Raw genomic sequence first — 13,888 nt, forward strand, 5'->3', positions numbered from 1 at the left:
CTTATCTAGCTTCCCCTTAAATGCATCAATGCTATTCGCCTCAACTGACCCATGTATAGCAAGTTGCACATTCTAACCGCTCTCTTAGCATCTACCCTGTCAAGCCCTCTGAGAGGCTGTTTTCCCTGGCTAGAGAGTGTAGAACGAGGGGTCATACTCTTGAGTCGGCCATTTGGGACCAAAATGAAGAAAAATTTCTTCACTCAGAGGGTTGTGAATCTTTGGAATTCTCTACCCCCAGAGGACAGTGGATGCTCAGTCTTTGAGTACATTCAAGACTGAGATCAGTACATTTTTGGACACTAAGGGATATGGGGATCGGGAGGAAAGTGGAGTTGAGGTAGAAGATCAACCATGATCTTATTGAATGGCAGAGCAGACTGTGGGGGCCGGATGGCCTACTCCTCCTATTTCTTATGTTCTCTGGGTAAAGCCTCAAGTCCTTGAATGTGTTGTCCCCTCCCAAATCTGTTACTATCTTTGCTACAACTCCATGTTTGAACCTTTCCAATCAGGTTTCTGCTCCCGCCAGAGCACTGAAACGGCTCTTAGCAAAGTCGCAAGTGACATCCGATGTGACTGTGACAGTGGTGCACTTTATCGTCCCTTTTCCACCTGTCTGCAGCCTTTAACACAGTTGACCACACCACCCCCCTCCAATGTCTGTGTTCCGTTGTCCAGCTGAGTGGGGCTGCCCCCACCTGGTTCAATTCTTATCTATCCAGTTGTAGCCAGAGAAGCAATGGCTTCTCTTCGCGCTTCCACACTGTTACCTCGGGAGGCCCCCAAGGATCTATTCTTGGCCCCCTCCTGTTTTTTGTCCACGTGCTGCCCCGCAGTGATATCATCCAAAAACACGTCAAATTCCACATGTACGCTGACGACAACCAGCTCAACCTCACTACCACCACTTTGGACCCCTCCGGTGCCTACGATTTGTCACGCTACTTGTCCGACACCCAGTATTGGATGAGCAGAAATTTCCGAACCCGAAACCTCACTGCCTCTCTACCTTTCTCTGCTCTTGTAAGGCGCTCCTTAAAACCTAGCTCTTTGCCCAGGCTATCGGTCACTTGTCCCAATATTTCCTTATGTGGCTCGGTATCAAATTTTGTCTGATACCGCTCCTGTGAAGCATCTTGGGACGTTTTACTATGTTAAAGGCGTTGTGTAAATACAAGTTGTTGATGTTTTTTGTCGCATTGTAGAAGTATATAAACATTTGGATTGTTTGAGCACAGGCAAATCAGTTATTTGTAGCACTGTTGCTTGCTCCATGTACTTGGGAATGTATGTGTTTAGAATGGAATTTTGATGTTGAACATTTTCATAACCCCATATTTTTATTCTTTCAGTTAGTCACTGCCTATCGAACTTTGCAGAGAGACAAAGAAAAAATGCAGGTAATTGAAGAGTCCAGCTACATTAACCCATTATATACTAGTCCAATTATCAATCAGCAAAGTGGTAACCAAGGGTAAATATTTCTGAGTATAAGTGAACTGCACAGGTTTTTCATTACAGTTTGGTTCCAGGGACTGGGTGCTGCAGCGAGTTAGGAATTATTTCCTCATTTTTTGGGCATGAAAGAAGTCCTGCTCAAAATTTGTCTTTCACAATCAGAAGCCACATTAGTGCCTGGTGTAGGAAATGCAAATGTGGCTGCTGTCGAAGGTGCTCTGGGGTTGAAGTGCAGTAATACGAGTTCTGGCCCATGTTATCGAGAGTAAAAATGCTTAATTGGAGAACAGCGAATTTCAGTGGGTTGAGAACGAATCTGGCCTTTTTAAAAATTCGTTCATGGGATGTGGGCATCGCTGGCAAGGCCGGCATTTATTGCCCATCACTAATTGCCCTTGAGAAGGTGGTGGTGAGCCGCCTTCTTGAACCGCTGCAGTCCGTGTGGTGATGGTTCTCCCACAGTGCTGTTAGGAAGGGAGTTCCAGGATTTTGACCCAGCGATGATGAAGGAACGGCAATATATTTCCAAGTCGGGATGGTGTGTGACTTGGAGGGGAACGTGCAGGTGGTGTTGTTCCCATGTGCCTGCTGCTCTTGTCCTTCGAGGTGGTAGAGGTCGCGGGTTTGGGAGGTGCTGTTGAAGAAGCCTTTTCGAGTTGCTGCAGTGCATCCTGTGGATGGTACACACTGCAGCCACTGTGCGCTGGTGGTGAAGGGAGTGAATGTTTAGGGTGGTGGATGGGGTGCCAATCAAGCAGGCTGCTTTATCTTGGATGGTGTCGAGCTTCTTGAGTGTTGTTGGAGCTGCACTCATCCAGGCAAGTGGAGAGTATTCCATCACACTCCTGACTTGTGCCTTGTAGATGGTGGAAAGGCTTTGTGGAGTCAGGAGGTGAGACACTCGCCGCAGAATACCCAGCCTCTGACCTGCTCTTGTAGCCACAGTATTTATATGGCTGGTCCAGTTAAATTTCTGGTCAATGGTGACCCCCCAGGATGTTGATGGTGGGGGATTTGGCGATGGTAATGCCGTTGAATGTCAAGGGGAGGTGGTTAGACTCTCTCTTGTTGGAGATGGTCATTGCCTGGCACTTATCTGGCGCGAATGTTACTTGCCACTTATCAGCCCAAGCCTGGATGTTGTCCAGGTCTTGCTGCATGCGGGCTCGGACTGCTTCATTATCTATGGGGTTGCAAATGGAACTGAACACTGTGCAATCATCAGCGAACATCCCCATTTCTGACCTTATGATGGAGGGAAGGTCATTGATGAAGCAGCTGAAGATGATTGGGCCTAGGACACTGCCCTGAGGAACTCCTGCAGCAATATCCAGGGGCTGAGATGATTGGCCTCCAACAACCACTACCATCTTTCTTTGTGGTTAGGTATGACTCCAGCCACTGGAGAGTTTTCCCCCTGATTCCCATTGACTTCAATTTTACGAGGGCTCCTTGGTGCCACACTCAGTCAAATGCTGCCTGGATGTCAAGGGCAGTCATTCTCACCTCACCTCTGGAATTCAGCTCTTTTGTCCATGTTTGGACCAAGGCTGTAATGAGGTCTGGAGCCGAGTGGTCCTGGCGGAACCCAAACTGATCATCGGTGAGCAGGTTATTGGTGAGTAAGTGCCGCTTGATAGCACTGTCGACGACACCTTCCATCACTTTGCTGATGATTGAGAGTATGCTGATGGGGTGATAATTGGCCGGATTGGATTTGTCCTGCTTTTTGTGGCCAGGACATACCTGGGCAATTTTCCACATTGTCGGGTAGATGCCAGTGTTGTAGCTGTACAGGAACAGCTTGGCTAGAGGCGCAGCTAGTTCTGGCACACAAGTCTTCAGCACCACAGCTGGGATGTTGTTGGGGCCCACAGCCTTTGCTGTATCCAGTGCACTCAGCCGTTTCTTGATATCACGTGGAGTGAATCGAATTGGCTGAAGACTGGCTTCTGTGATGGTGGGGATATCGGGAGGAGGCCGAGATGGATCATCCACTCGGCACTTCTGGCTGAAGATGGTTGCAAACGCTTCAGCCTTGTCTTTTGCACTCACGTGCTGGACTCCGCCATCATTGAGGATGGGGATGTTTACAGAGCCTCCTCCTCCCGTTAGTTGTTTAATTGTCCACCACCATTCACGACTGAATGTGGCATGACTGCAGAGCTTTGATCTGATCCGTTGGTTGTGGAATCGCTTAGCTCTGTCTATAGCATGTTGCTTCCGCTGTTTAGCATACATGTAGTCCTGAGTTGTAGCTTCACCAGGTTGGCTACTCATTTTTAGGTACGCCTGGTGCTGCTCCTGGCATGCTCTTCTACACTCCTCATTGAACCAGGGTTGATCCCCTGGCTTGTTAATGGTAGTGTGAGGAATATGCCGGGCCATGAGATTACAGATTGTGCTGGAATTCTGCTGCTGCTGATGGCCCACAGTGCCTCATGGATGCCCAATTTTGAGCTGCTAGATCTGTTCTGAATCTATCCCATTTCGCATGGTGGTAGTGCCACACAACATGTTGGATGGTGTCCTCAGTGCGAAGACGGGACTTCGTCTCCACGAGGACTGTGCGGTGGTCACTCCTAGATGCATTTGCGACAGGTAGATTGGTGAGGACGAGGTCACTTAAGTTTTTCCCTCGTGTTGGTTTGCTCACCACCTGCCGCAGGCCCAGTCTGGCAGCTATGTCCTTCAGGACTCGGCCAGCTCGGTCAGTAGTGGTGCTACCGAGCCACTCTTGGTGATGGACATTGAAGTCCCCCACCCAGAGTACATTTTGTGCCCTTGCTCCCCTCAGTGCTTCCTCCAAGTGGTGCTCAACATGGAGGAGGACTGATTCTCAGCTGAGGGAGGACGGTAGATGGTAATCAGCAGGAGGTTTCCTTGCCCATGTTTGATCTGATGCCATGAGATTTCATGGGGTCTGGAGTCAATGTTGAGGACTCCCAGGGCCACTCCCTCCTGACTGTATACTACTGTACCGCCACCTCTGGTTGGTCTGTCCTGCTGGTGGGACAGGACATACCCAGGGATGGTGATGGAAGAGTCTGGGACGTTGGCTGAAAGGTATGATTCTGTGAGTATGGCTATGATCAGGCTGTTGCTTGACTAGTCTGTGGGACAGCTCTCCCAATTTTAGCAGAAGTCCCCAGATGTTAGTGAGGAGGAATTTGCAGGGTCGACTGGGCTTGGTTTGCCTTTGTCGTGACTGATGCCGGGTGGTCCGTCCGGTTTTATTCTTGTTATGACTTTTCGTAGCGAGATTGTACAACTGAGTGGCTTGCTGGGCCATTTCAGAGGGCAATTAAGATTCGACCACATTGCTGTGGGTCTGGAGTCACATTTTGGCCAAACCGGGTAAGGACGGCAGGTTTCCTTCCCTAAAGGACATTAGTGAACCAGATGGGTTTTTATGACAATCCGGTAGTTTCATGGCCACCATTACTGATACTAGTATTTTAATTCCAGATTTTTTATTTAATTAATTGAATTTAATTAATTGAATTTAAATTCGCCAGCTGCCGTGGTGGGATTTGAACTCATGACTCTGGATTTTAGTCCAGGCCTCTGGATTACTAGTCCAGTAACATAACCACTATGCTGCCGTACCCTGAATATTGGAATCAAAAATTGGCACGCAAAGAAAAAGAAGCCAGGGAGGAAATAGCGGAGGCTTCAACAATCATTTTCCAGACTTCACTGGTTACAGGCGTAGTGCCGGAGGATTGGAGGACTGCTAACGTTGTACCATTGTTAAAAAGGGAGCGAAGGACAGACTGAGTAATTACAGGCCAGTCAGCCTAACCTCGGTGGTGGGCAAATTATTGGAATCAATTCTGAGGGACAGGATAAACTGTCACTTAGAAAGGCATGGACTAATCAAGGACAGTCAGCACGGATTTGTTAAGGGGAGGTCGTGTCTGACTAACTTGATTAAATTTTTCGAGGAGGTGACTAGGAGGGTTCATGAGGGTAGTGCATTTGATGATGTCTGCATGGATTTTAGCAAGGTTTTTGACAAGGTCCCACATGGCAGATTGGTCACAAAAGTAAAGGCCCATGGGATCCACAATTGGCTCAGTGGCAGGAAGCAAAGGGTAATGGTCGACGGGTGTTTTTGTGACTTGAAGGCTGTTTCCAGTGGGGTGCCGCATGGCTCGGTACTGGGTCCTTTTGCTTTTTGCGGTATACGTTAACGATTTGGACTTAAATGTTGAGGGCATAGGAACAGGAGTAGGCCATTCAGCCCCTCGTGCCTGCTCCACCATTTGATAAGATCATGGCTGATATGTGATCTAGCTCCATATACCCGCCTTTGGCCCATATCCCTTAATACCTTTGGTTGCCAAAAAGCTATCTATCTCGCATTTAAATTTATCAATTGAGCTAGTATCAATTGCCGTTTGCGGAAGAGAGTTCCAAACTTCTACCACCCTTTGTGTGTGGAAATGTTTTCTAATCTCGCTCCTGAAAGGTCTGGCTCTAATTTTTAGACTGTGCCCCCTACTCCTAAAATCCCCAACCAGCGGAAAAAGTTTCTCTCTATCCACCCTATCCGTTCCCCTTAATATCTTATTAACTTCGATCAGATCACCCCTTAACCTTCTAAACTCTAGAGAATACAACCCCAATTTGTGTAATCTCTCCTCGTAACTTAACCCTTGAAGTCCGGCTGTCATTCTAGTAAACCTACGCTGCACTCCCTCCAAGGCCGATATGTCTTCCGAAGGTGCGGTGCCCAGAACTGCTCACAGTACTCCAGGTGTGGTCTCACCAGGGTTTTGTGTAGCTGAGCATAACTTCTGCCCCCTTGTACTCCAGTCCTCTAGATATAAAGGCCAGCATTCCATTTGCCTTCTTGATTATTTTCTGCACCTGTTCATGACACTTCAATGATCTCTGTACCTGAACCCCTAAGTCCCTTTGGACATCCACTGTATTTAACTTTTTACCATTTAGAAAGTATCCTGTTCTATCCTTTTTTTTGATCCAAAGTGGATGACCTCATATTTTTCTCCATTGAATTCCATTTGCCACACTTTTGCCCATTCACCTAATCTATCAATATCGCTTTGTAATTTTATGTTTTCATCTACACTGCTTACAATGCCACCAATCTTTGTGTCATCGGCAAACTTAGACATGAGACTTTCTATGCCTTCATCTAAGTCGTTAATAAATATTATGAATAATTGAGGCCCCAAGACAGATCCCTGCTAGTCACATCCTGCCAATGTGAATACTTACCCATTATCCCTACTCTCTGTCGCCTTTCGCTCAGCCAACTTCCTATCCAAGTCTGCACTTTTCCCTCGATTCCATGGGCTTCTATCTTAGATAACAGTCTCTTATGTGGGACCTTATCAAATGCCTTCTGGAAGTCCATATTAATAACATCCATTGACATTCTCCTGTCCACCACTTCAGTCACCTCTTCAAAAAATTCAATCAGGTTTGTCAGGCACGACCTACCTTTCACAAATCCATGCTGGCTCTCCCTGATTAACTGAAAATTCTCGGTGTTCAGTCACCCTATCCTTAATTATAGACTCCAGCAATTTCCCCACAACAGATGTTAGGCTAACTGGTCCATAATTCCCCGGTTTCCCTCCCTCTCCTTTCTTAAAAAGCGGAGTGACATGTGCAATTTTCCAATCGAGAGGGACAGTTCCTGAATCGAGAAAACTTTGAAAGATTATAGTTAGGGCATTTGCAATCTGCTCACCTATTTCCTTTGAAACCCTTGGATGGAAACCATCTGGTCCTGGGGATTTGTCACTCTTTAGTGCAATTATTTTCTTCATTGCTGTTGCTTTACTTATGTTAATTTCATCGAGTCCCTGTTCCCGATTCAATATTTGTTTTCTTGGGATTTCCGGCATGCTATCCTCTCTTTCGACTGTAAATACTGACGCAAAGTAATAATTCAACATGTCTGCCATTTCCCCATTGTCAATGACAATATCCCCACTTTCAGTTTTTAAGGGGCCAACACTGCTCCTGACCACCCTCTTTTTCCTAATATAACTATAAAAATTCTTTGTATTGTTTTGATATCCCTTGCAAGTTTCTTTTCATACTCTCTTTTTGTAGCTCTTACTGTCTGTTTTGTGACCCTTTGTTGATCTTTGTATCTTTCCCATTCGCCAGGATCTGTGCCATTTTTTGCTTTTTTATATGTCCTTTCCTTACGCCTTATACTGTCTCTTACCTCTTCAGTTGTCCATGGCTTTTTTTTTGGCAAGTCGAGTTCTTGCCCCTCAGGGGTATAAACCGGTTCTGTATCACGTTAAATGTTTCTTTAAACATTTCCCACTGATCATCAGTCGTTTTACCCATTAACAGATTTGCCCAGTTTACTGTGGACAGTCTCTGTCTCATCCCATTGAAGTCGGCCTTACCCAAGTCTAGAATTTTAGCAGCTGACTCACTTTTTTCCCTTTCAAACACTACATTGAACTCTATCATGTTCTGATCGCCATTGGATAGATGTTCACGCACAGTTAAGCTGTTAACTAAATCTGGTTCATTACTTATTACTAAATCTAGTATGGCTTGCCCTCTTGTTGCCTCTCGGACATACTGCTGTAGAAAACTATCCCGGACACACTCAAGAAATTCGCTACCTTTCTGACAGTTGCTAGTCTGCTTTTCCCAATCTATGTGAAGGTTAAAGTCCCCCATTAAGACCACTATGCCTTTCTTACACGCTTGTCTAATCTCTGCATTCATACAATCTAGCACTTCAAAGCTGCTGCCAGGGGTCCTATACACAACTCCCACTATAGTCTTAGATCCTTTCCTATTTCTCAGTTCAACCCATAAGGTCTCTGTTAGCTGCTTACCTCTCGTTATATCCTCCTTTATCATTGAATTGATTTCATCTCTAATCACAAAGGCTACTCCTCCCCCTCTTCCATTTTCCCTATCTCTCCTGTGGACCTTATAACCCGGTATATTTAGTTCTCAATCCTGACCATCCTGCAGCCATGTCTCAGTAATAGCTATCATGTCATACCCTCCAGTTTGAATTTGAACCTGTAGTTCATTTAATTTATTCCTTATACTCCATGCATTTGTATATAGAACTCTTAGTGGGGCCACACACCCTAGCCTGACCTTCAGCTTTGATGCTGGGTTAATTGCCTTACACCTTCTAGTTTTCACTTGATCTGTAGTGTCTGAAGTACACTTTCTTTCTGCTGCTCTATGCTTTTCCCTTTCACTTGTTCTTGAATAACTGTTTGTACTATTTGTATTGTAAATTTCCCCTGGGTCTTCCCCTCTCTTGCTGCTCTCTCTGATTAAGTTATTTTCGGATGGCACAAAAATCGGCCGTGTGGTTGATTGGAGGAACGCTGTAGACTGCAGGAGATATCAATGGACTGGTCAGATGGGCAGAAAAGTGGCAAATGGAGTTCAATCTGGAGAAGTGTGAGGGAATGCATTTGGGGAGAGCAAACAAGGCACAATAAATGGGAGGATACTGAGAGGTGTCCATGAAATGAGGGACCTTGGGGTGCATGTCCACAGATCCCTGAAGGTAGCAGGACAGGTGGATCAGGTGGTTAAGAAGGCATCTGGAATATTTTCCTTTATTAGCCGAGACATCGAATATAAAAGCAGGGAGTTATGCTGGAACTGTATAACAATAGCTAGGCCACAGCTAGAATACTGCGCACAGTTCTCGTCACCACATTACAGGAAGGATGTAATTGCACTGGAGAGGGTACAGAGGAGATTTATGAGGATGTGGCTGGGACTGGAGAATTTTAGCTGTGATGACAGATTGGATAGGCTGGGGTTGTTCTCTTTGGAACAGAGGAAGCTGAGGGACGATTTAATTGAGGTGTACAAAATTATGAGGGGCCTAGATCGAGTGGATAGGAAGGACCTATTTCCCTTAGCGGAGGAGTCGATAATCAGGAGGCATAGATTTAAAGTGATTGGTCGAAGGATTAGAGCGGAAATGAGGAAAAACTTTTCCACCCAGAAGGTGATGGGGGTCTGGAATTCACTGCCTGAGAGGGTGGTGGAGGCAGAAACCCTGAACTCATTCAGAAAATACCTGGATGTGCACCTGAAGAGCCGTGACCTGCAGGGCTACTGACCAAATGCGGGAAAGTGGGATTAGGCTGGGTGGCTTGTTTCTTAGCCAGCGCAGACACAATGGGCCGAATGGCCTCCTGTGCTGTAAATTTTCTATGATTCTAAAAGTGCAATCGAACAATGTGCGGCCTTTAAAGAGGAGATGGTTCGGGTACAGTCAAGCTAGAGTCCCACAAAGGGGAAAGGTAGGGCAACCAAAGCCAGAGATCCTTGGATGACGCAAGAGATAGAGAGTAAGGTGAAGCAGTCAAGGGGGGCATATGACAGATGTCAGTTTGATAGTACAAATGAGGACCAGGCTGAATATGGAAAGTGCAGAGAAGTGGAAAAGGAAATAAGGGGGGCATGGAGAGAGTATGAGAATAGATTAGCGGCTAGCATAAAAGGGAACCCAAAAGTCTTTTATGAACATATAATAAGTAACAGGGAAGTCTGGGCGTGCAAGTGGTGGGGCCGATTGGGGACAAAAAAGATCATCTTGTGGAGGCAGAGGGCATGGCTGAGGTATTAAATGAGTACTTCGCATCTGTCTTTACCAAGGAAGAAGATGCTTCCAAAGTCACAGTAAAAGAGGAGGTAGCTGAGATACTGGATGGGCTAAAAATTGATAGAGGAAGTACCAGAAAGGCTGCCTGTACTTCAAGTCGATAAGTCACCCGGTCCGGATGGGATGCATCCTCGGTTGCTGAGGGAAGGTTGCTGAGGTGGATGTTGCAGAGGTGCTGGCCATAATATTCCAATCCTCCTTAGATATGGGTTTGGTGCCAGAGGACTGGAGAATTGCAAATGTTACACCCTTTTTCAAAAAAGGGTGTAAGGATCAACCCAGCAACTACAGGCCAGTCAGTTTAACCTCGGTGGTGGAGAAGTTTTTAGAAACGATAATCCAGGACAAAATTAGTAGTTACTTCAACAAATTTGGATTAATAAAGGAAAGCCAGCTCAGATTTGTTAAAAGCAAATCGTGTTCAACTAACTTGATAGATTTTTTTGATGAGGTAACTGAGGGTTGATGAGGGCAGTGCCGTTGATGATGTGTGTATGGACTTTCAAAAGGCATCTGATAAAGGGCCACATAATAGGCTTGTCAGCAAAATTGAAGTTCATGGAATAAAAGGGGCAGTGGCAGCATGGATATGAAATTGGCAAAGTGACAGGAAACAGAGTAGTGGTGAACGGTTGTTTTTCGGACTGGAGGAAGGTATGCAGTGGTGTTCCCCAGGGGTGGGTATTTGGACCGCTGCTTTTTTTTGATATATGCTAATGACTTGGACTTGGGTGCACAGAGCACAATTTCAAAGTTTGCAGATGAGACAAAACTTGGAAGTGCAGTAAATAATGAGGAGGATAGTAATAAACATCATGAGGACGTAGACAGGCTGGTGGAATGGGTGGACACATGGCAAATGTAAATTAACGCAGAGATGTGAAGAATGAGGAGAGGCAATATAAATTAAATGGTAAAATTCTAAAGGGGGTGCAGGAACAGAGAGACCTGGGGGGAATATATGCACAAATCTTTGAAGGTGATGGGACAGGATGAGCAAGTGTTTAAAAAAAGCAGAGGGGATCCTGGGCTTTATTCATAGAGGCATCGAGTATAAAAGCAAGGAACTATGTTGAGCCTTCATAAAACACTGGGTCGGCCACAACTTAAGTATTGTGTCCAATTCTGGGCAGCGCACTTTAGGAAGGATGTGAAGGCCTTGGAGAGGGTGCAGAAAAGATCTCCTGCAGTGGTTCCAAGGATGAGGGACTGGATAGACTGGAGAAGCTGGGCTTGTTCTCCTTAGAGCAGAGAAGGTTGAGAGGTGATTTGATAGAAGTGTTCAAAATCATGAAGGGTTCAGCTAAAGTAAATGAAGAGAAACTGTTCCCATTGGCGGAAGGGTCGAGAACCAGAGGACACAGATTTGAGGTGATTGGCAAAAGAACCAAAGGCGACGTGAGGAAAAAATTTTAACGTAGCGAGTGGTTATGATCTGGAATGCGCTGGCTGAAAGGGTGGTGGAAGCAAATTCAATCGTGGCTACGGGGAAAGAGCGGGGGAATGGGACCAAATGGATTGCTCTTACAAAGAGCCGGCATGGGCCAAATGTCCTCCTTCTGTGCTGCAACCATTCTTTGATTCTATGGTTATACCTGGCCTGGTATCCAGTACAGAAAATCGGAAAATGTTCTGTTTTTAGCATTTGTATGCTTCAGCTTGACAAGGAAATAATCTTCATTCCTGGCTACCCCTCGAAGTACTGGAAAAAAAAACTTTTGTGTGGTCTCTGGATGAAAGAAATATTATCAGATTTTAATGAGATCATCTTTGTTCATTCATTTAATTTTTAATATTACATGTAGTACTTAGAATGTGCAAGGTATAGTGTGTGATGGAATCTGCAGAGGGAGCTCTTGCAAGAAATGCACTCAGCTCAATTTGTTCAGTGGTGAGAAATTTGACTTGGTTTGATTGTTGATTGCAATTGAAAACCACAGTGCAAATTTTGCAGTCAAATCAATCATCCTTAGTCTGTGTAACCATGTAAGGCAGATGAAGCGGTACAGCATAGTTTTCAGAATATTTGCATCTATTTAATCTCTGCTTTGGCAAGCCTGTTGTGAGTCAGTCATGTGTGACATTGCTGACTTATGCTTTGATAATTTGTCTGTCATAACACACACATAGTTTTGTGAGAAGCATGCTTCTAAAACATCAATGAAAAGAATGGTCTAAATTGTAAGCATAAAATATTATTTTACAGCCCAATAGTTAAATATGATGTACAATGAAACGTTCAAAAGCATAACTTAATTTTATTATTTTACTTAAACCCTGTTATTTAACAACCTTATCATGCGTGGGAATGTCAAAAAGGACTCTGAAAAAGCTTGCTTCAACACGGAGAAATCCAAAATGGAGACTAGTTAATTCATGAACCTGTTTATATCTGTATGTCCTGTACATTGATTCTAAAATATTTCCTACTTACCGCTTTTAGGCAGTTTTGAGTCAGGGTCAAGATAAAGCCCTGCGCAGGATTGGAGAATTACGTGAGGTAAGACCCTGCATATTTTGAATTAAGCTGCATTGTTTGTCTATTGTGCCGTTAAACCACTCAAAATTAGAGGGTGACCAAATGTTATGAAACTTCTGAAGTCATCTTTTTAATTTGTTTTTTGTCCTCTTAAGATGTGGTTAGTTTGTATTGGCTGGCACTTTTACTTGGGGGGAAAAGAAACAAAACTTGTTGAAGTTGATTGGTATATTAGATGCATATTGCTGCACAACAGAAGTGGCAATAGTATTTACAACACCACTGTTGGTCGTAAGTTTTGGTGAAGTACAAGTCAAAAGTATTGTTGTGAATACAACTGAGGTGCCTGAAAACAATGCTTAACATGTTTCTTTATATATTGCATGTTAATTGGACTGGGGGGGTTGAAGGGAAGGATTCACAAGGGAATTAGATTAACTAAAAATCTAAGATTAAGATACTTGCATGAAATTTTCTTTGCTGTACGAGTCTTGAAACAATGTGTGGTTGTGTGCTAGAATTTCAGTGGAGTAAAAAAAATCATTTGATGACTGCTGACAGAGTTGTGCATTGAATGCATATGGTTTATGTGTAGTTTCAGTTGCACAATGCCCCAGTGTTATCTGTAGTATTTGGTCAGAACACACTGGACATGCAAATTTCAGTGTTGATGTACCTTTACTGCAATGTAACACTCCCTCTCCCCATACAAGCTTGCTCTAAACCATGATGTTGGCTGCTAGAAATCAGTCCTTCAGAAACACACTTTTTTGTGTACTGGATTATACTGCTTCTGCACCTCGAGAAAATGTTTTGTCCACCTACAGATTACAAAAAAGCTTAATGCCAACTAATCACAGCAAGCTTCTTCAGATAAAATTGATCTGGATAGTTTGTGAATTGCTATTGTAAACATATGTACTTTGTGGGAATGTGATGCATTCACAGCTAGTAAATAACTTGAAGTAAAAACAGAAAATGGTGGAAATACTCCAGGTCAGGCAGCATATGTGGAGAAAGAAACAGAGTTCATGTTTTCGGTTGATGGCCTCTTGTCAGAACAGTTCTGACAAAAGGTCATCGACCTGAAACGTCAACTCTGTTTTTCTCTCTCCACAGATGCTGCCAGACCTGCTGAGCATTTCCAGCACTTTGTTTTTATTTCAGATTTCCAGTTTCCGCAGTATTTTACTTTTGATTTAGTAAATAACTTGATTGGGGAATAGGTCAAGACATGCTTTTACCTTGCTTCGCCTGACAACACTCATGCATAACAGCTTACAGTTCAGGAT

The 13,888-nt window shown here is 44.4% G+C and overlaps 1 protein-coding gene across 3 annotated transcripts in view; it reads left to right on the plus strand.

Annotated features, from left to right (window-relative positions):
• Nucleotides 1-13,888, plus strand: part of golga4 (golgin A4) — a 203,990-nt gene that overhangs the window by 59,052 nt on the left and 131,050 nt on the right. For all 3 annotated transcript variants that reach the window (XM_067981366.1, XM_067981370.1, XM_067981367.1), the window contains 2 exons: nucleotides 1,356-1,403; nucleotides 12,561-12,617. In XM_067981366.1, the coding sequence (XP_067837467.1) occupies nucleotides 1,356-1,403; nucleotides 12,561-12,617 (105 nt within the window). The remainder of the gene's footprint in view (nucleotides 1-1,355; nucleotides 1,404-12,560; nucleotides 12,618-13,888) is intronic.

This window comes from Heptranchias perlo, chromosome 3 (genome assembly GCF_035084215.1).
Source record: "Heptranchias perlo isolate sHepPer1 chromosome 3, sHepPer1.hap1, whole genome shotgun sequence".
In the NCBI taxonomy this organism is placed as follows: domain Eukaryota; kingdom Metazoa; phylum Chordata; class Chondrichthyes; order Hexanchiformes; family Hexanchidae; genus Heptranchias; species Heptranchias perlo.